Raw genomic sequence first — 21,176 nt, 5'->3', positions numbered from 1 at the left:
ATATAGGCAGATGGTAGAGGCAGGGTTCAGCACAAAATTTTTCAAGTCCTTTAGGACGCAGCCACAGGTATAGGCCTTATATGATGATGATGATGATGATGATGTCCTATTCCGTACGCTGCTGGAGATAACGGCCACCTTGTGTCTTGTGTAGCTGGGCTCCCTGTGAAGACAGACATTACCCCCGGACCATCGCGGCTGTGCTCCGGGGCCCGGAGGTCGTTCTTCTGTCGGATGAAGTGTAACCGGCCATCAGTAAAAGTAGAAGACAAAGATTTCCCCTCGAACTGCTCGAAAAAAAAAGGTTTGTGACCTCTTCTTGCCGTGTGAGGAGTAACCTGCGCTGGTGGCGAAATGTTCTCTTTATCCTCTTGTAGATTCATTTTGCTCCTCAGCCCAAAGTTCCCGTAACTGTAGGATTTATGCTGTGGGGTCTTCCACTAATGTGGCCCATTCAGTGGTGGGCCTAGTTTGCAGACGTCGCCCCTGTACCTCTGTGTGGTGCATATCCCGCTAGCAAATCCTGTCGGGGGCCTCCCAGCTTCTCCTACCGCCCCCATAGGGTCAGACTTGTCATTTGTTACTAAGGAGGTTGGATCTGCCCAATCTGTGCACCCACCTGACAGCTGGATCACTACCCTAGTAATGTATTGTACAAGCTACATTAGTAGGGCCGCTTGGGGTGGGGAAGGCGGCATAGGGTCACATACAGTAATACAATCTTCACAATAATTATTTTGGATTGCAGGAGACCGGAAAAGCTTTTGCACTATACATAGCACTGGATATTTAAAGAGCTGGCCTCCGACAAAAATGGGCCTGGATGAGGATAACGAGCCCGACAGCGAGGGCTGTAATCTTAGCTGCCTTGTCGCCATCGGGCGCCTGCACCCGCACATAGTACCGCAGCCCGCAAACGGGGAGATCAAAGTGAAATCCACGGAGTACGTCTCGCGGCACGCCATCGACGGCAAGTTTGTGTTTGTAGATCAGAGGTAAGAGGTTTGTCTGACCCTGCTTATCCCATATATACCTGTACCCCGTAGTGTCTGCCTGCTGTCAGCAGAAGAGCTTACGTCATCATACATCCTAATATACACACACCTGTACTCCATAGTGTCTGCCCGCTGTCGGCAGAAGAGCTTACTTCATCATATATACTATGTACACACCTGTACCCCGTAGTGTCCGATCTCTGTCGGCAGAAGCGCTTACGTCATCATACATCCTATATACACACCTGTACCCCGTAGTGTCCGATCTCTGTCGGCAGAAGAGCTTACGTCATCATATAAACTATATACACACCTGTACCCCGTAGTGTCCGATCTCTGTCGGCAGAAGAGCTTACGTCATCATATATACTATATACACACCTGTACCCCGTAGTGTCCGATCTCTGTCGGCAGAAGCGCTTACGTCATCATATATACTATATACACACCTGTACCCCGTAGTATCTGACCAGTGTCAGCAGAAGAGCTTACGTCATCATATATACTATATACACACCTGTACCCCGTAGTGTCCGATCTCTGTCGGCAGAAGAGCTTACGTCATTATATATACTATATACACACCTGTACCCCGTAGTGTCCGATCTCTGTCGGCAGAAGCGCTTACGTCATCATATATACTATATACACACCTGTACCCCGTAGTGTCCGATCTCTGTCGGCAGAAGCGCTTACGTCATCATACATACTATATGCGCTTACGTCATCATACATACCTGTGCCCCGTAGTGTCCGATCTCTGTCGGCAGAAGCGCTTACGTCATCATATATACTATATACACACCTGTACCTCGTAGTGTCCGATCTCTGTCGGCAGAAGAGCTTACGTCATCATACATCCTATATACACACCTGTACCCCGTAGTGTCCGATCTCTGTCGGCAGAAGCGCTTACGTCATCATACATACTATATGCGCTTACGTCATCATACATACCTGTGCCCCGTAGTGTCCGATCTCTGTCGGCAGAAGCGCTTACGTCATCATATATACTATATACACACCTGTACCCCGTAGTGTCCGATCTCTGTCGGCAGAAGAGCTTACGTCATCATACATCCTATATACACACCTGTATCCCGTAGTGTCTGATCTCTGTCGGCAGAAGCGCTTACGTCATCATATATACTATATACACACCTGTACCCCGTAGTGTCCGATCTCTGTCGGCAGAAGAGCTTACGTCATCATATATACTATTTACACACCTGTACCCCGTAGTGTCCGATCTCTGTCGGCAGAAGCGCTTACGTCATCATACATCCTATATACACACCTGTACCCCGTAGTGTCCGATCTCTGTCGGCAGAAGAGGTTACGTCATCATATATACTATATACACACCTGTACCCTAGTGTCTGACCGCTGTCGGCAGAAGAGCTTACGTCCTCATGCATCCCGTACAGACACAGCATTGTCTCTGGCCCTGCTGCTGATATAGCACTAAAAGTACCAGCATGCTCTGCCAGCTTTTGCTGTGATACTTGTAGTTCTACAGCGTCTGTAGAGCCATAGCTTTCCTGTGATTGGTGCCAGACAGACTGTCGTTTCATTTGGTGATAGTCCAAATCAAATCCTTGGGTGTGCCGGTGGCAGTAGGTCTCGTTGGTGGGACTCCTTAGATCTGGACTTTTTCTCTGTGCATGCAAACTATGCGGTCTAAGTCCACGTGAAGTTAACACAGAAGATGAGTCTCTACAGGTGTGCCCTCCTGCAACCTACATTGTTGCAGTCACGTTAATCATCCCTTCCATTCGTGAGCGCGTTTGCCAGCGCCAGATGTTTTCTACTGAAACTGCATCAGAATATAGGCATGCCGCATATAGTTTTAATCAGCAAGGGCTGATTGAGCTTGTTATTTACATAGCGATGTAAGATGCATGTTTATCAAATAAAAAGATGCCGGATGTTAGCTTAAGTGTTGGGTCATTCACGTCAGGCACCTCACTGTGCGTGGCATATTGGGGTAGATGTAGAAGGACGCAGCTGTACATCGCAAACATGGCAGATATTCATTAATGTCATTGCAATTACTGTGTGTTGGCTTTTCCTACGGCAAGTAGTAGTGAGGGACATAGATCAGAACTGTGTCTGTCCTAATTCATAGAACTATCTGTATATAGTGTCCCCCAGGTCCTGGCACCAGCAGCACCTCAGGGGAGAATGCCCGGTGCCCCAGATGCTTCGCGCCTCTGCTTTGTAGCTGTTTGAACTAATTTTCCGTACAATCCTGCAATGACACTGATCTCTCCTGCTGCACCAGCGCCCTCTGTTGTTCAGCATTGTAACTGCGTGTTTTACATTACAGGGCAACGGCAATTTTAGGATATTTACCACAAGAACTTTTAGGGACATCTTGTTACGAATATTTCCATCAAGACGACATTGGAAACCTCGCTGAGTGCCATAGACAAGGTACAATCTCACTGCATTACTGTAATCTGTACAAACACATTTAGAATGGGACCTCTTTCTTCTGTTTTAATTGGTCTGTCAATGAACCTAGATTTCGCAATCATTCAGAGATTGGAGGTAGGAGCAGATAAGGAAGAAGCTGTCATTTTTGATGGGCTTTTAATTAAAATCTGTAGAAATAGTAATCTGCAGATTTCGGAGCCCATGTATAAAAAGGTTTTTTTCTTTCCAATAAAACTGTAGAACGTGCAATTTCTGCATAATATGATTTGTTATGTACTAATCGTCTCATGAAGATAATATAGATAGATAGATATATATCTAGTGCATGGGTCTTAAACCTATGGCCCTCCAGATGTTGTGAAACTACATGTTCCAACATGCATTGCAGAGCATGCCAAAACTGTCAGGGCATGCTGGGAAATGTAGTTCCACAACATCTGGAGGGCCACGGGTTGAAGACATGTGATCTAGTGCATACCTCCCAACTTTCAGTGTCCTCGGAACGGGACAGTTGCGTGCGCCTGGAATTTGGGGGCCTAGCCTGATGAAAAGGGTGGGAGACATTCTTCACAGGAAGAGGAGCAGCAGAACACGAGGACATGCACTGACACTAGATGGAGGAAGATTCAGGGGGAATGTGAGGAAGAATTACTTCACAGAAAGAGTAGTAGATAAGTGGAATCGCCTCCCATCAGAGGTGGTAGAGGCAAATACAGTAGTGCAATTTAAACATGCTTTGGATAGGCATATTGATATCCTTACATAAAAATAAGGATCAAATATGGTTTGAGGTAACATGTCTAAAAAGGGGCAGACTAGATGGACCAAGTGGTTCTTATCTGCCGTCAAATTCTATGTTTCTATGAGATATGCTAGTGTCCATTTGTGTGTGTCTCCGAAACACTGCCATCTGTTGGCAGCGAGTGTAACTACATCTGTCTGTCTCACACTTGCACAAACACAGAGGCCATCACAAGGTAGCAGACTAGCTTTCCAAGCATTTGCTTCGAGTGAGCTTACTAATATTATAAGAGGCTAATTAGCATTGAAAACCGCAGTAGTTATCAAGAATGGAGAATCTTCGCCCTCCAGTTGTTGTTGAACTACCCAAACTAGGATGCCTCACAACCGTTTTATCATGGCCAAATTGCAAAACTGTAGCTAGGGATCACTGTTATCAGTGCCACTGTCCCAGTTCGTACCTAGAAGGGGAAATGAAGGTACTGTAGAATGGAAAATAGTTTGCGCTACAGACTGTTACCAATTGCAGCAGTGTCGTAATGAAGTCACATTACAAAAATAATTGCTCTTGTCCTTCATCAGAGTGTATACTATTGTGTTCTGCAGTATAATTGTAGCACTCTGCTGTCGGTGTGTGTGTGTGTGTGTGTGTGTGTGTGTGTGTGTGTGTGTGTGTGTGTATATATACACACACCTGTATACTTGTGGTAACTATATTTCTCTCTTCCAGTGTTACAGAGCAGAGAAAAAATAACAACAAATTGTTACAAGTTTAAAATCAAAGATGGTTCATTTATTACGCTGAAAAGTCGCTGGTTCAGTTTTATGAACCCGTGGACCAAAGAAGTGGAATATATCGTCTCTACAAACACGGTCGTATCGTAAGTAGTAATTTTTTTTTTCTCTTTCACAAAATACAAATTTGAATAAGTTATGACCCTAAATATTTATAGTAATAGTAGGACCTACAATGCACGTATGTTATATTACATGACAGAATGCTTATTGTAATTATAGATTGATACATATGATATTGTAATTTATATATATTGTGCTTTTTGATTTCAGGGCAAACATCATAGAAAGTGGAGATTCTGCCTTTTCCCAGCTGACGGCCTCCCCGCCCAGCATGGACAGCGTCCTGCAGTCTGGAGAAGGTAAGTGTAGAGCTCCGGGCTTTCCTAGAATATCCGGGCTGTGCAGAGTCATTATAGGGGTTTATAAGCAGAATTTTCGAGGCCTCGGGACTGGTCAAAGAAAGCTGAATGGCTGTTCCATTACTATAATGCGGAGGAATAACAGCTGCTCCCGGGGGTCATTATACACCATAGGTTTAGGTTTACAGTTTAGCATCCTAGTTTTAACGTGATTGGATCGCTCTCCAACCAGCAATGGTTAGGCGGTGGCTTTGCTCTGCTGGTGATGATTTAGGATTCCTTTTGCCTTGTCATTGAAGGTGGCGCAAAGAGGTCCCATCCGACAGTGCCTGGTATTCCGGGAGGAACGAGAGCTGGGGCTGGGAAGATTGGCAGAATGATCGCTGAAGAGATTATGGAAATTCACAGGTGAATGTTGCTTTATATACGATACCTGGTGCTTATTTATAGAAGTCTGCATTTATAGTGACCGTATAGTAATGGGACTTTTATATGTTGTATCCAATACATTATCACAACCGAGAACACAGACCCCCCCTAAATACTTAACAACTTAGGAAATTAATAATTAGAGATGCAGCTCCGGATTTACTTGGTTCTTACCCCAAATCATCACAATTTTTGTATTTTTCCAATTGGCTGTAACGTGTTTTGGCTAGCCAATACGATCCTGCTTTGTATATCCGAAACCGCTCATCTGTAATCATTTCATCTGATGATTTCCTAGATAGTAAAAAAAGTTACAGATTTTAAAAACCTGGATTTGGAAGATTGAACATTTAGGTGTCAATGAAGCGAGGAGCGGGTTTGTATTAAGTATTGGTAGTTTTTGGATCATTTTTTTTGTGAAACAAAAATCTTCCGTTAAAAAAAAAAAAAAAAAAAACATTGTATAATTCTGGATGTTTGAAAGTTTTTGTTTTGGAATATTATACCAGATAAGGACTAGAAATAACAGAACTACATTAGTGAGCGTCACACCACCCATCCTATAACACCACTAGTGCGTTAATATCCGCTAACATAAGGTGTCCTGTTACAGAATACGAGGCTCCTCGCCATCCAGCTGCGGGTCCAGTCCGCTTAACATCACCAGTACCCCCCCTCCAGACACCGCCTCCCCTGGAGCCAAAAAGGTAAGTTCTCTTCTCGCTGCTATAAGCGGGAAGATGTTACTGCAGTGGGGGCTCATACAGAACTGTGTGCAGAGGAAATGGAAGGACGCAATTCTTTTATGTCAGGGCTGGGCAACACCGGCCCTCCAGATGTTAGTGAACTACACATCCCAGGATGCTTTGCATTAGTTTTGCTATGTGGCCATGCTGAAACTGATGCAAGGCATGCTGGGATGTGTAGTTCATCAACATCTGGAGGGCTTGTGTTGCCCAGCCCTGGTTTATGGGCTCCCATGTGTATACACATTCAGGGCAGGAATACAAGTCATGTATTTGCAGTGTAACAACACACTGCAGCACAAATAGGACCACACCAAAAAGCCAAATTCTAATGCTCTGGATGAGTTTAGGGTTTTTTCCCCCTCTTTGATGCATGAGAACCTTGTTGTCCAGCTGGTGACTATGCCCCATAGAATCTACACTCTGAGCATGGTTCATCTTTCTAATCAAGAGTCTATTAAATAAGCGCTGCGGAATATGTGTGCGCTATATAAATAACTGGTAATAATATTCTCTGTACAGCGCTGCGGAATATGTGTGCGCTATATAAATAACTGGTAATAATAGTCTCTGTACAGAGCTGCGGAATATGTGTGCGCTATATAAATAACTGGTAATAATAGTCTCTGTACAGAGCTGCGGAATATGTGTGCGCTATATAAATAACTGGTAATAATAGTCTCTGTACAGAGCTGCGGAATATGGGTGCGCTATATAAATACCTGGTAATAATATTCTCTGTACAGTGCTGCGGAATATGTGTGCGCTATATAAATAACTGGTAATAATATTCTCTGTACAGCGCTGCGGAATATGTGTGCGCTATATAATAACTGGTAATAATATTCTCTGTACAGCGCTGCGGAATATGTGTGCGCTATATAATATAACTGGTAATAATATTCTCTGTACAGCGCTGCAGAATATGTGTGCGCTATATAAATAACTGGTAATAATAGTCTCTGTACAGAGCTGCGGAATATGTGTGCGCTATATAAATAACTGGTAATAATAGTCTCTGTACAGAGCTGCGGAATATGTGTGCGCTATATAAATAACTGGTAATAATAGTCTCTGTACAGAGCTGCGGAATATGGGTGCGCTATATAAATACCTGGTAATAATATTCTCTGTACAGCGCTGTGGAATATGTGTGCGCTATATAAATAACTGGTAATAATAGCCTCTGTACAGAGCTGCGGAATATGTGTGCACTATATAAATAACTGGTAATAATAGCCTCTGTACAGCGCTGCGGAATATGTGTGCGCTATATAATAACTGGTAATAATATTCTCTGTACAGCACTGCAGAATATGTGTGCTCTATATAAATACCTGGTGATAATAGTCTCTGTACAGCGCTGCGGAATATGTGTGCGCTATATAAATAACTGGTAATAATATTGTCTGTACAGCGCTGCGGAATATGTGTGTGCTATATAAATAATTGGTAATATTCTCTGTACAGTGCTGGCGGAATATGTGTGCGCTATATAAATAACTGGTAATAATATTGTCTGTACAGCGCTGCGGAATATGTGTGCGCTATATAAATAACTGGTAATAATAATCTCTGTACAGAGCTGCGGAATGTGTGCGCTATATAAATAACTGGTAATAATATTCTCTGTACAGCGCTGCGGAATATGTGTGCTATATAATAACTGGTAATAATGTTGTCTGTACAGCGCTGCGGAATATGTGTGCGTTATATAAATAACTGGTAATAATAGTCTCTGTACAGCGCTGCGGAATATGTGTGTGCTATATAATAACTGGTAATAATGTTGTCTGTACAGCGCTGCGGAATATGTGTGCGCTATATAAATAACTGGTAATAATAGTCTCTGTACAGCGCTGCGGAATATGTGTGCGCTATATAAATAACTGGTAATAATATTGTCTGTACAGTGCTGCAGAATATGTGTGTGCTATATAAATAATTGGTAATATTCTCTGTACAGTGCTGGCGGAATATGTGTGCGCTATATAAATAACTGGTAATAATATTGTCTGTACAGCGCTGCGGAATATGTGTGCGCTATATAAATAACTGGTAATAATAATCTCTGTACAGAGCTGCGGAATGTGTGCGCTATATAAATAACTGGTAATAATATTCTCTGTACAGCGCTGCGGAATATGTGTGTGCTATATAATAACTGGTAATAATGTTGTCTGTACAGCGCTGCGGAATATGTGTGCGCTATATAAATAACTGGTAATAATAGTCTCTGTACAGCGCTGCGGAATATGTGTGTGCTATATAATAACTGGTAATAATGTTGTCTGTACAGCGCTGCGGAATATGTGTGCGCTATATAAATAACTGGTAATAATAGTCTCTGTACAGAGCTGCGGAATATGGGTGCGCTATATAAATACCTGGTAATAATATTCTCTGTACAGCGCTGTGGAATATGTGTGCGCTATATAAATAACTGGTAATAATAGCCTCTGTACAGAGCTGCGGAATATGTGTGCACTATATAAATAACTGGTAATAATAGCCTCTGTACAGCGCTGCGGAATATGTGTGCGCTATATAATAACTGGTAATAATATTCTCTGTACAGCACTGCAGAATATGTGTGCTCTATATAAATACCTGGTGATAATAGTCTCTGTACAGCGCTGCGGAATATGTGTGCGCTATATAAATAACTGGTAATAATATTGTCTGTACAGCGCTGCGGAATATGTGTGTGCTATATAAATAATTGGTAATATTCTCTGTACAGTGCTGGCGGAATATGTGTGCGCTATATAAATAACTGGTAATAATATTGTCTGTACAGCGCTGCGGAATATGTGTGCGCTATATAAATAACTGGTAATAATAATCTCTGTACAGAGCTGCGGAATGTGTGCGCTATATAAATAACTGGTAATAATATTCTCTGTACAGCGCTGCGGAATATGTGTGCTATATAATAACTGGTAATAATGTTGTCTGTACAGCGCTGCGGAATATGTGTGCGCTATATAAATAACTGGTAATAATAGTCTCTGTACAGCGCTGCGGAATATGTGTGTGCTATATAATAACTGGTAATAATGTTGTCTGTACAGCGCTGCGGAATATGTGTGCGCTATATAAATAACTGGTAATAATAGTCTCTGTACAGCGCTGCGGAATATGTGTGCGCTATATAAATAACTGGTAATAATATTGTCTGTACAGTGCTGCAGAATATGTGTGTGCTATATAAATAATTGGTAATATTCTCTGTACAGTGCTGGCGGAATATGTGTGCGCTATATAAATAACTGGTAATAATATTGTCTGTACAGCGCTGCGGAATATGCGTGCGCTATATAAATAACTGGTAATAATAATCTCTGTACAGAGCTGCGGAATGTGTGCGCTATATAAATAACTGGTAATAATATTCTCTGTACAGCGCTGCGGAATATGTGTGTGCTATATAATAACTGGTAATAATGTTGTCTGTACAGCGCTGCGGAATATGTGTGCGCTATATAAATAACTGGTAATAATAGTCTCTGTACAGCGCTGCGGAATATGTGTGTGCTATATAATAACTGGTAATAATGTTGTCTGTACAGCGCTGCGGAATATGTGTGCGCTATATAAATAACTGGTAATAATAGCCTCTGTACAGAGCTGCGGAATATGTGTACGCTATATAAATAACTGGTGATAATAGTCTCTGTACAGAGCTGCGGAATATGTGTGCGCTATATAATAACTGGTAATAATGTCTGTACAGCGCTGCGGAATATATGTGCGCTATATAAATAACTGGTAATAGTCTCTGTACAGCGCTGCGGAATATGTGTGCGCTATATAATATTCTCTGTACAGCGCTGCGGAATGTGTGCGCTATATAAATAACTGGTGATAATAGTCTCTGTACAGCGCTGCGGAATATGTGTGCGCTATATAAATAACTGGTAATAATAGCCTCTGTACAGAGCTGCGGAATATGTGTACGCTATATAAATAACTGGTGATAATAGTCTCTGTACAGAGCTGCGGAATATGTGTGCGCTATATAATAACTGGTAATAATGTCTGTACAGCGCTGCGGAATATATGTGCGCTATATAAATAACTGGTAATAGTCTCTGTACAGCGCTGCGGAATATGTGTGCGCTATATAATATTCTCTGTACAGCGCTGCGGAATGTGTGCGCTATATAAATAACTGGTGATAATAGTCTCTGTACAGCGCTGCGGAATATGTGTGCGCTATATAAATAACTGGTGATAATAGTCTCTGTACAGAGCTGCGGAATATGTGTGCGCTATATAAATAACTGGTAATAATAGTCTCTGTACAGCGCCGCGGAATATGTGTGCTCTATATAATAACTGGTAATAATAGTCTCTGTACAGCACTGCGGAATATGTGTGCGCTATATAAATAACTGGTAATAGTCTCTGTACAGCGCTGCGGAATATGTGTGTGCTATATAATAACTGGTAATAATAGTCTCTGTACAGCGCTGCGGAATATGTGTGCGCTATATAAATAACTGGTAATAGTCTCTGTACAGCGCTGCGGAATGTGTGCGCTATATAAATAACTGGTGATAATAGTCTCTGTACAGCGCTGCGGAATATGTGTGCGATATATAAATAATTGGTAATATTCTCTGTACAGTGCTGGCGGAATATGTGTGCGCTATATAAATAACTGGTAATATTCTCTGTACAGAGCTGCGGAATATGTGTGCGCTATATAAATAACTGGTAATATTCTCTGTACAGAGCTGCAGAATATGTGTGCGCTATATAAATAACTGGTAATAATCTCTGTACAGCGCTGCAGAATATGTGTGCGCTATATAAATAACTGGTAATAAGTCTCTGTACAGCGCTGTACAACCGAGGGATAATATAACATAATCATAACTTAACCGTAACGGAAGTAAAGCAGGCGCGGTAGGGAGGGATCCCTGTGGCCCCTGATGTCCTCGAAGAAAGAGATTTACCAGGTAAGACATAAATCTCATTTTCTCCTTGGGGAGACATCAGGGGCCACAGCGTTACAGTGGGACGTCCTAAAGCAGCCACCTATGGGGGGACGCGCCTGTGCCGCAGCCAACACACTCTGGCCGAAGGCCGAGTCCTGGGAGGCAAATGTGTCAAAAACGCAAGACAGTAATGGCGGACGACCAAGTCGCCGCCCTGCAAATTTGCTCAACTTTAGCACCGCCTCTTACAGCCCAGGACACCTCCACAGACCTAACGGAATGTGCCCGAATCCTTGCCGGAACCGGGAGGGAGGTGTCCAAATATGCCTGCCAGAGAGACTCCAGCGGACAGTAGTTTGCGTAGAGATGGGCCACCCTCTCATCCGAACACCATATAGTACAAAGAGAGAGAGAGTCTGACTAGTGCAACAGCCTAGAACGGTGCACATAGATGCGCCCCGGACGGACAACGTCCAAGGAGGACCAAGCCGTAGTAACAGACTGTCTAAATGCCGGAACAATAATGTCCTGGTTGACCTGAAAGCCGGACACCACCTAAGGTAGGTGAGAAGGGACGGTAGGAAAAACTGCCCGGTTATAACCAAGAACAAAAGACTTACAGGACAGAGCTTACAGGACTCGCCTGGAAGATAGTTTCCTTGTTGGCGATAGCTTTGGTCAGAGACTCCCCTGGCCAAAGCTATCGCCAACAAGGAAACGATCTTCCAGGCGAGTCAACACAGGTCCATCAACCGCAAGGGCACAAAAGGTGGGCCCTGAAGAAGACCGGATTAGAGAGATCCCAGGGGGCATCCCAGGGAGTTCGCAGCAAGAAAAGTAAGCCCTCCATATGCGATGGTACACCCCCATCTAGGAAGGTTTCCTCGCCCTGAGCATGGTGGAGTGAAACCCACTGGGTCTTACCCGGGAGGTCTCAACAGCCACCCCGTCAAAGCCAAGTGCCTCAAAGCCGAGAGAGAGGCGGACCCTGAGAGCATGCCTGTGCCCAGGGGTAAGCGAATAGGAGGGGCTACTGACTGCAGATCCGAAAACCAGATCCGTCTGGGCCAAGGTGGAGCAACCAGAATCAACGTGCCGCCCTCCGGCTTCAGCTTGCGAGACATTCGCAAAAGGAGGAAAAGTGGTGGAAAGGCGCCATCAGTGTGGACAGCCACGGAGTGGACAGGGCATCTACCAGGCAAGCCCCCCTCCAGGTCGCAAGTTCTGGACCCGCACAGTGGTGGTTTGAGGGTCAAGTCGTCGGCATCACGGGTCTGACAGCCGAGGAAGACCGCCACCCAATTCTGGACTACCAGGATAAAAATTTCTGAAAGAGCAGGGATCATCTCTGAAAGATGCTGGATGCTTCAGTCATAGTGGGTTGACAACTAGTGCCACCCTGGTGGTTAACGTATGCCACCCTTGTCGCAATGTCTGACTGGACTTGCACCGGCCAACCCCTAAGTTAGGGTTCCGCCAGGCGGACTGCCCGGAAGATTGTCTTTAGTTCAAGGACGATGATGGAGGGCTGGGCCACTAGAGTGGTCCAGATACCCTGGAATGACCTTTGAGAAGTGACCACCCCCCAAACACGGGAGGCTAGCATGCATGGCTAGGAGTGTCTACTAGTGGATCCAGTAGCAAGGTCCCGTCCAGAAGCCCCCAGGAAAGGGGGGCCCTGCTGGAGACCAGGCGAACTTCTGGGCATGGATATTGTGGGAGGAAACCGGAGTACCAGGAGTAAACCCATGCAAGTCAGGGGAGAATATACAAACTCCGCACAGTTAGGGCCATGGTGGGAATCGAACCCATGACCTAAGCGCAGTGAAGCAGTAATGCTAACCACTACACCATCCGTGCTGCTCCTGTGATAGGGTCCCAGGACAGTATTGTAGAGGGTTGGTATGGAACTGAGCCTATTCTGCCAATGCGAAGGCCAATCCACCAACCCCAGGGACCCCATGCAGGCATGCACAGACACCTGCCAGGGGGACAAGAGATATCTGATCCTGGACTGTAGAGCCAGATGGCAATCCCCCAGAAGGGATATCCTCTGCCAAATGGTATCTAAACCGGCCCCCATATCTGGCACTGGCCCAAATATAAAGGAACCCTCAAAAGGGACTTTGAGTTCAGGCCTTCCAAGAGCACAGACATCGGTATGTGTGTGCAGCTATGGCCGAAAGTGACCCTCTGGAGGCGATTGGTGTAATTTCAAGAGCCGTTATCCCTAGGTAAAGTGTCACGTGATGCTCAATAGAAGGCAGCAGGGTTTCCTCCGACACCCCTTATGCAGCGTCCGCTGTGAGAGAAGTTGCTCACGCAACTAAGGCCTTAGCCACCCAAGCAGATGCCTGGGGCAGGAGTGCGTCCACTTTAGGGACAGTCTCCCAGGGGACTATGTCCTCCTGTGGAAGGGGGTAAAAGGAAGGGAAACCGCCGATGGCAAGCTAAACTTCCTGTTAGGAATCTCCCAACTGATGACCTTAGTCGAGTTCACTGATTTACGGAATAAACCCAGAATACACCTAGGGAGACACCCAAAGGTGTAGGCGGCTCAGCGGGGTCGTTTAAGGTAAGGACCTATTTGACAGCTGAGACCAAGGTCGGCACCTCAAGACAAGGTGGGGGGATTCACCCTATCACAGGCCCCCCATCTTCTATACCATCGTCGACGGTCCCCTCTAGACAATGCTAATCCCAGGTGTCCTCCTCTCTGTGTCTGCTGACGGAGGAGTCTGGATGACGGGGGTATCTGCGTCTACCTGCAGGTACAGAGCGCTTCCACTGTGCGGGGAGCTACACCCGCCAAGGATGGGGACGGCATTTCTGGGGACCTTGTCCGGAGGCAGATAAACACTCACCCAAGAGATGATGCCGATCCAAGGCTGCTGCTAGCTGCACCGGCAACGGAGTAAAGAACGTGGCCCAAGCAGGCTCCTGAGAGGAGGCTGTACCTGTGGGCATCGCCCAGGCATTGTAGCAGCCTGCGCATAAGCTGTCCTGTACTAGTCATGGGGGCATAAGGCCAGCATTACAGGATGTACAAGACATCAGCACCGGAGCCCCAGAGTCACTGGGACTGGTACCCCTGGAAGATGTTGCAGTATTATAGCACTGTGAACCGGCTGCTAAAGCACAGGTAAGACAATATACTACAATTATACCAGGCATACAATGGCATAAAAATAGGCAGGTAGCCTATACGGTACCACTACACAGTATTCTCCTGACCAGCAGAGATAGTGTTCAAGCCATACACCGTAAGCTGGTACTACGTATACCTTGCGGTGGCGTAGACATTTAGCCCATATGTACGGCTAACACAGCATACTTCTGTTTTATATTTTGCATTGTGGGAAGAAACCGGAGTAACCCCACTAAAACACGGAGAGAACGTACAAACTCCGCACAGTAAGGGTCATAGTGGGAATTGAACCCACGACCCGAGTTGTGAAGAAGTAATGCCAACCATCACACCATCCGTGCTGCCCCCACAGTACGCAGTAAGCTAGTACTAGGCACATATAGCAATGCCATAGGCAGGCAGCCTTTCTGACAGGCAGTGATAGTGTTACACAGTACACAGCCAGCTTGTAATAGACATACAATGCAGTGATATAGACAGGTGCAGTGTTCAAAGCAGTGATATAGACATGCACTTTTGGTACAGACAACACACCATTACACCATCCGTTCTGTCCTTTATGCTTCTGACAGGTAGTGATGGTGTTAATCCACAGTATACAATGTTGCAGTCAGAGTTCACACTCTGGTCAGCTATTTCAGCAGAGCTGTCTGTAACCTGACTCCTGTTTGAGGAGAGTTACAGGGGAGCCCAGGTGGCCTGGCAGTGAAGGAGTGGAACCCCAGACTGGCTGATAAGCTCTCCATGTTAAGTCAGCATGACATAACCAGCAATACATATACAGCATAACACAAATTAAACTGACAGGCAGCTAAAGTGTTAAACAATGCATACAAGGGCAATGTAATAATGGCACAAGGCTCCTGCTCGGAGCACAGTACTGTACAGTGTCCCGAAGGAGGGGTAACGGGGGGTCTTGCCCAAGTGACCTGGCAGTGAAGGAGTGGAACTCCGGGTGGCTGTGAGCTCCCCCGTGTCCCTTCTCACATGTCGCAGGCAGGCAGGAAGGGATGTCAGTGGCGGGAACTCTCTGTGTGATAAACACAGTTCCCTGCCTACTGTCCCCAGGTGGAGAGGCTGATGTGGGGGGAGCCTGCTCCCCCTGCTGACAAATGGACCCCAGGGAGGTGTCCACATGCCGCGTCGGTAAAAATGGCGGGGATCCGGCGCGCACCGGGCGGCCCTGCATACCTGGCGCTGCTGCCCACAAACCATTTCCCTGGTGGTCCAGCGGGAGCGAGTGGCAGACCAGTCGTCCTTGTCAGCGCAGTTGGCGATCCCCCCGCCGAACTGCTGCAGCCGCAATGCCCCGCGAGCGCGTTACCATGTCAGGTTCCCCGCGTCTGGTGGCGGCTGTGGCTCACCAGTGCCCGGGGGCCGCTGCAGGTCCCCACCCACGAGTGGCGATGCAGCTCCGGACCCGGGTGATGGAGCCAGCAGCACAGGGGTCTGTGCAGACCCCCAGTGCTGCTGCTCTGTCACTGACAGAGTCAGTGTAAAAGAAAAATGAAAAATAAAAATGAAGTTAGGCTGCTAAAATAGCAGCCACTCTAGTAGGTGCATCTGGCTCCTGCCAGCACCCGAAAAAACTGAGCTTCCTGGCCTGGTGGCGGGGTAGAGGAGCCCGGCTGCCTGGGAGGAAGTTCAAGTTTAACCTCTAGGGTGCTGGTGCTCTCCCATCTCCTTACTACCCACTGTAACGCTGTGGCCCCTGATGTCTCCCGAAGGAGAAATGTGTGCGCTATATAATATAACTGGTAATAATATTCTCTGTACAGCGCTGCGGAATAATGTGTGCGCTATATAATAGAACTGGTAATAATATTCTCTGTACAGTGCTGCGGAATAATGTGTGCGCTATATAATATAACTGGTAATAATATTCTCTGTACAGTGCTGCAGAATATGTGTGCGCTATAAAATATGTGGCCCTCCAGCTGTTGTGAAACCACATCCCAGCATGCCTTGCCATAGTTTTAGCATTTCCCATTAGCAGAATTGTGGAAAAGCCACGAAGTATGTATGAAAGTTATACCAATAATGTATCATACATGTAAAACATGTATGTATAAATGTCATTTTCAAAACTCTGTTTGTAGCCCCCCGTGCAATAACCAGACCCGGTTCGAGTACCACTGTTGCTAAAGAAAAATGAATCTCAAACAGATGATTGTAACAGCCAGAGATTGTAACCTATGCTGCCAGGTCAAAGTCCTGTCACCCCTGTCCTTAGTTTGGGCTTCTGTACATTATAAGACAAACTTTGCCCAGCTCCTGAACCGCTCTGTACCCTTAATGTATATAGACTCCTGGGAATCTCTTGGTTGCCATTGGTCATTGCGGTCCCCAGAGAAGACCTTCCTCCCCTAGGCCAGGGGAAACGGTAGCATAAGACATGACTAAACTTCTTTGCACATGTGGGCAAGCGGTGGCAACAATTTTTTATTATTTATTAACAGTTTCTTATATAGCGCAGCATATTCCATTGCGCTTTACAAAAGGAGACTGTATTATAACAAACAGGGTATTTACAGACAGTCAAAAGGTAGGAGGGCCCTTCTCTCACCCTTACAATCTATAGGGCATTGATACTGTATTTTTTATTGCATTAATTCCACCAGAATGCAAGGTTCCTGTTGTGCTGTATGGTACGGTGACCCAGCAGTTTGGCCAGGGGTCAGGAGGATGGAAAATGTGAAAGAGTGGATATGTGTGGTCTGTACAGTGGGGATGTGATTAGATAGGAACGGTATATGAAGGTTAAATGGCCGATTCTAGAATTTGGTAAGCTTGCCTGAAGGAAGTTTTCAGGGACTGCTTATACTAGCAGGGCTGGGCAACACCGGCCCGCCAGATGTTGATGAATTACACATCCCAGCATGCCTTGCATCAGTTTCAGCATGGCCACATAGCAAAACTAATGCAAAGCATCCTGGGATGTGTAGTTCACCAACATCTGGAGGGCTGGTGTTGCCCATCCCTGGCTTATAGGTTTGGAGACTGGGGGAGAGTCTTATTGTGCATGGGAGAACATTCCACGGAGTGGGTGCAGCCCGAAGAAAGTCCTGCAGTCGGGAATGGGAGCGAGTAATGAGTGTGGATGAGAGCTGCAGATCTTGTGAGGAGCGTAGAGGTCGGGATGGAAGATATTTTGAGATGAGAGGATATGTATGTTGGTGCAGTTTGGTTTATGGCTTTGTGTGGAAGTAAAATAATTTAGTATTAAAATATGATAGAAAACAGGTAACCAATGAAGTGACTGATAGAGTAGCTTTGCAGACGATGAACATCTGGCTAGGAAGATGAGCCTCCCAGCTGCATTCATAATGGACTGTAGTGGTCTGTATTGGGGAAGGCCAATAAGGAGACTATTGCAATAATCAATGTGTGAGATGATGAGAGCATGGATTAGCGTTTTTGCAGTGTCTTGTGTAAGGTAAGGGCGAATTCTGAATGTTTTTTAGGTGCATGTGGCATGATTGAGACAGATTGAATGTGGGGAACAAAGGAAAATTCAGAGTCAAGGATAACACCTAGGCAGCGAGCTTGAGAGGTAGGAGTGATTGTCATATTCATAACAGCAATAGAGATATCAGGTTGGCAACTACTATTTATTGGTGGCAATGTAATTCAGTCTGTAGTCTGTTACTGTTTAAACATAAGGGGACAGGTGACCATTTCCGTAATGCTTCTTTATGAAATTGTTCCAGATTTTAAATGGTGGTACCATGGACCTCTCAAGTTCGGGATTAGGAGGTGGACAACTCCAGGACAACTCTGGCTTTCCATATTCAGACAGCTCCTCCATGCTTGGTAAGAAATATTTTGGAATTTTGAGGGTTTAAGGCGAATTGGTTTGTACCAGTAATTATTTAGTATATATCAGGCATCTGAACTCTGTGGTTAGTCTGAGACAAAGCTGGATACACACCTACAGATTTATCTGCTCTATCTGGTGTCAACAAAAATCTGGAAATCACAAAATCAAAAATGTCTTCCTAAGTGCTGGAAAACAGACAATGGGCAGTTAGACAAATCGGTTAAATCCATCAGCTATAAACAAATTTATCCAAGCAATTGATTTGCCTATATCCACTATTTGGGAGTATACATATAGAAGAGCAATACTGTAAATTTAGATCAGTTGCGGCCCTCCAGCTGTTGTGAAACTACACATCCCAGCATGCCTTGCCTCAGTTTTAGCATTCCCTAATAGCAAAACTGTTGCAAGGCATGATGGGACGTGTAGTTTCACAACAGCTGGAGGGCCATGCCTGATTTAGATCCTAGTAGACAAACGCCAATGGATCATTGTGGTTAAAAGATATCTGTTGGGAGAATATCACATCTTATAAAGACATTGGGGACATATGTTGTTAGTGCAAATTCCGTATCATTTGTTTTTATTATCCCATACAACATATGTCCCCAATGTCTGTATGAGATGGGATTCTCCCAACAGATATCGTCTAACCACAATGATCCATTGGCGTTTGTCTACTAGGATTTCTCATCATGATAACGGTTATGCTGGCCACACATCAGACCAACTTTCCTCCAACTAGTTGGTTGGTTGTACTGAAAAAAAATCTGGTACTGTATAGGAGCGAATGCCAACAAGCAATTTGCTCACAAACTCAGGAGAATGGACCAAAACATTCATTGAAATTGTTTTAAATCAAATGGGTCCAACTACAGTACATTGTCTGAGTGACAGTTGTTGTCCATTTTCCAATTTGGGAAACAAATGACAATTACATTTGCTCCCATACAGTACCAGGTTTTTATTCCATCCAACTAGTTGGAGGAAAGTTGGTCTGATGTGTGGCCAGCATTAGCTAGTGAATTCTCATTGTGAAATAAAAAAATCAGAACCACCATGCTCCCTCCGTCCATAGTTTACATGCAATAACGCCGGATTCTTACCCACAGGTGAGAACTCACAAATGGGAATTGATATGATAGAACCAGAGCACGGATCCAGCAGTCCCAGCAATGATGAGGCGGCAATGGCTGTAATTATGAGTCTTCTGGAAGCCGATGCAGGACTTGGCGGCCCAGTGGATTTCAGTGACTTGCCCTGGCCGTTGTGAGGAAGCCAGATGCCACAGAGGAGCACAATGTGCATTATGGAAGCCTCAAAGACTCAGTGCCCCTCGCTGTGGGGTGCGCGCTCTGCTGCCAATGAAAAGGATGAGAGATCACTTTTATGTCTAAACCAGTAAAGCCATATCAGATCGCCACTCTCCAGTGTGTTAGGCTCCGCTCCAGTGATCCTGCGCCTCATGTATAAAGCTTTGCATTCATTGTATATTTTGAAATCTTAAAAAAAAAAAAACAAACAAACACAGTCCTTGTGCAAATCGGCGCCAGTGTCAGCAGACCATCATTTCAGACCGATGTTGTGTGTACATTACAGAGCTCCCCAATGGATATTTCTTATTACTTGTATAAAGATGTTTTATTGTAAGAATCCTCTATGCTATACATGGTACAGTGTCATAGTTACATATTTTTTAAATAAAAGGTTTTAATTGTTCTACAGCCCATATCTTAATTATTCCTTAGCCCAGGGGTTCCCTGAGATTATGGCATTGGTTACAGAGGTACTTTCCTACTTTGGGGTGGGGGCGGACCCAATTCAGTGCCAGCAGCTGACACCCACAAGTAACTGCAGACTCAGACTGTTGTTCACAAACTCCATAGGGCTGTGAGTGACAGAAGGAGGAGTCGCAATGGAGGCCATTGCCGACACCTGTACACCATCGGTACAACCACAATGTCATCATGAAACATGTCAACAATACATTATTATTATTATTATTATTATTCTTTTAATGCTGACTGTTACAATGAAATGCCATATTCAGAGATGACTAATTCTAAAACATTTCTGAATACACCATTATTATGAGAGGAGGATGTTGGCGTTCGACTGAGAGACCAGCACCGCTAGGGTAATATATACTGGATGTCCTGGGCCAGGGGTAAGCAACCTGTGGCTCTCCAGCTCTTGTGAAACTACAAGTCCCAGCATCCCTTGCCACAGTTTTGCGGTAAGGCAGTGCTAACTAAAACTGTGGTATATGCTGGGACTTGTAGTTTCACAACAGCTGGAGAGCCACAGGTTGCCTAGGCTGATGCCAGGATACAACAGTATTTGCCCAGTACACTTCAGGATATAGGGGTAGATGTATGAAGCAGTGATAAAAGTGCCTGGTACTTAACCAACCAATTAACTCCTAACTGTTAAACACAGCCTGTAACTTAAGTCAGGAGCCGATTGGTCGATGAGAAAGTACCAGGCGCTTTATCACTTCCCCTTTCTTATCACTGCTTCATACATCTGCCCTACAGTGCTATATACACACCTATTACACAAAACACGTACTATTGCAAATATGAATAAGTACTAATTTACATTTAATTGACCTTTGTTTTTCAAGAAGATATCAAGTTCATCTTACCTGCCACAGACAGATCGCAGTGTAGGGCGCAGCAGACACTGTAGTATCAGCCTTCGCTACCAATCAGATGCAACCTCTGGTTGTCAGCAGTATTTTGCATGGGGGTGC

The 21,176-nt window shown here is 45.0% G+C and overlaps 1 protein-coding gene across 6 annotated transcripts in view; it reads left to right on the top strand.

The window, feature by feature from the left end:
* Positions 1-20,140, top strand: part of BMAL1 (basic helix-loop-helix ARNT like 1) — a 65,941-nt gene extending 45,801 nt beyond the window's left edge. For all 6 annotated transcript variants that reach the window (XM_083164091.1, XM_083164092.1, XM_083164086.1 and 3 more), the window contains 9 exons: positions 155-304; positions 749-995; positions 3,325-3,431; positions 4,906-5,056; positions 5,244-5,332; positions 5,632-5,740; positions 6,375-6,468; positions 18,312-18,414; positions 19,534-20,140. In XM_083164091.1, the coding sequence (XP_083020217.1) occupies positions 155-304; positions 749-995; positions 3,325-3,431; positions 4,906-5,056; positions 5,244-5,332; positions 5,632-5,740; positions 6,375-6,468; positions 18,312-18,414; positions 19,534-19,694 (1,211 nt within the window). In that variant the 3' untranslated portion in view covers positions 19,695-20,140. The remainder of the gene's footprint in view (positions 1-154; positions 305-748; positions 996-3,324; positions 3,432-4,905; positions 5,057-5,243; positions 5,333-5,631; positions 5,741-6,374; positions 6,469-18,311; positions 18,415-19,533) is intronic.
* The last annotated feature ends 1,036 nt before the right edge of the window (positions 20,141-21,176 follow it).

The sequence above is a fragment of the Crinia signifera genome, chromosome 11, assembly GCF_055691185.1.
Source record: "Crinia signifera chromosome 11, ASM5569118v1, whole genome shotgun sequence".
NCBI classification, from domain to species: domain Eukaryota; kingdom Metazoa; phylum Chordata; class Amphibia; order Anura; family Myobatrachidae; genus Crinia; species Crinia signifera.
Note: the sequence above shows the minus strand (reverse complement) of the source record. Positions and strands in the feature narration are given on the sequence as shown.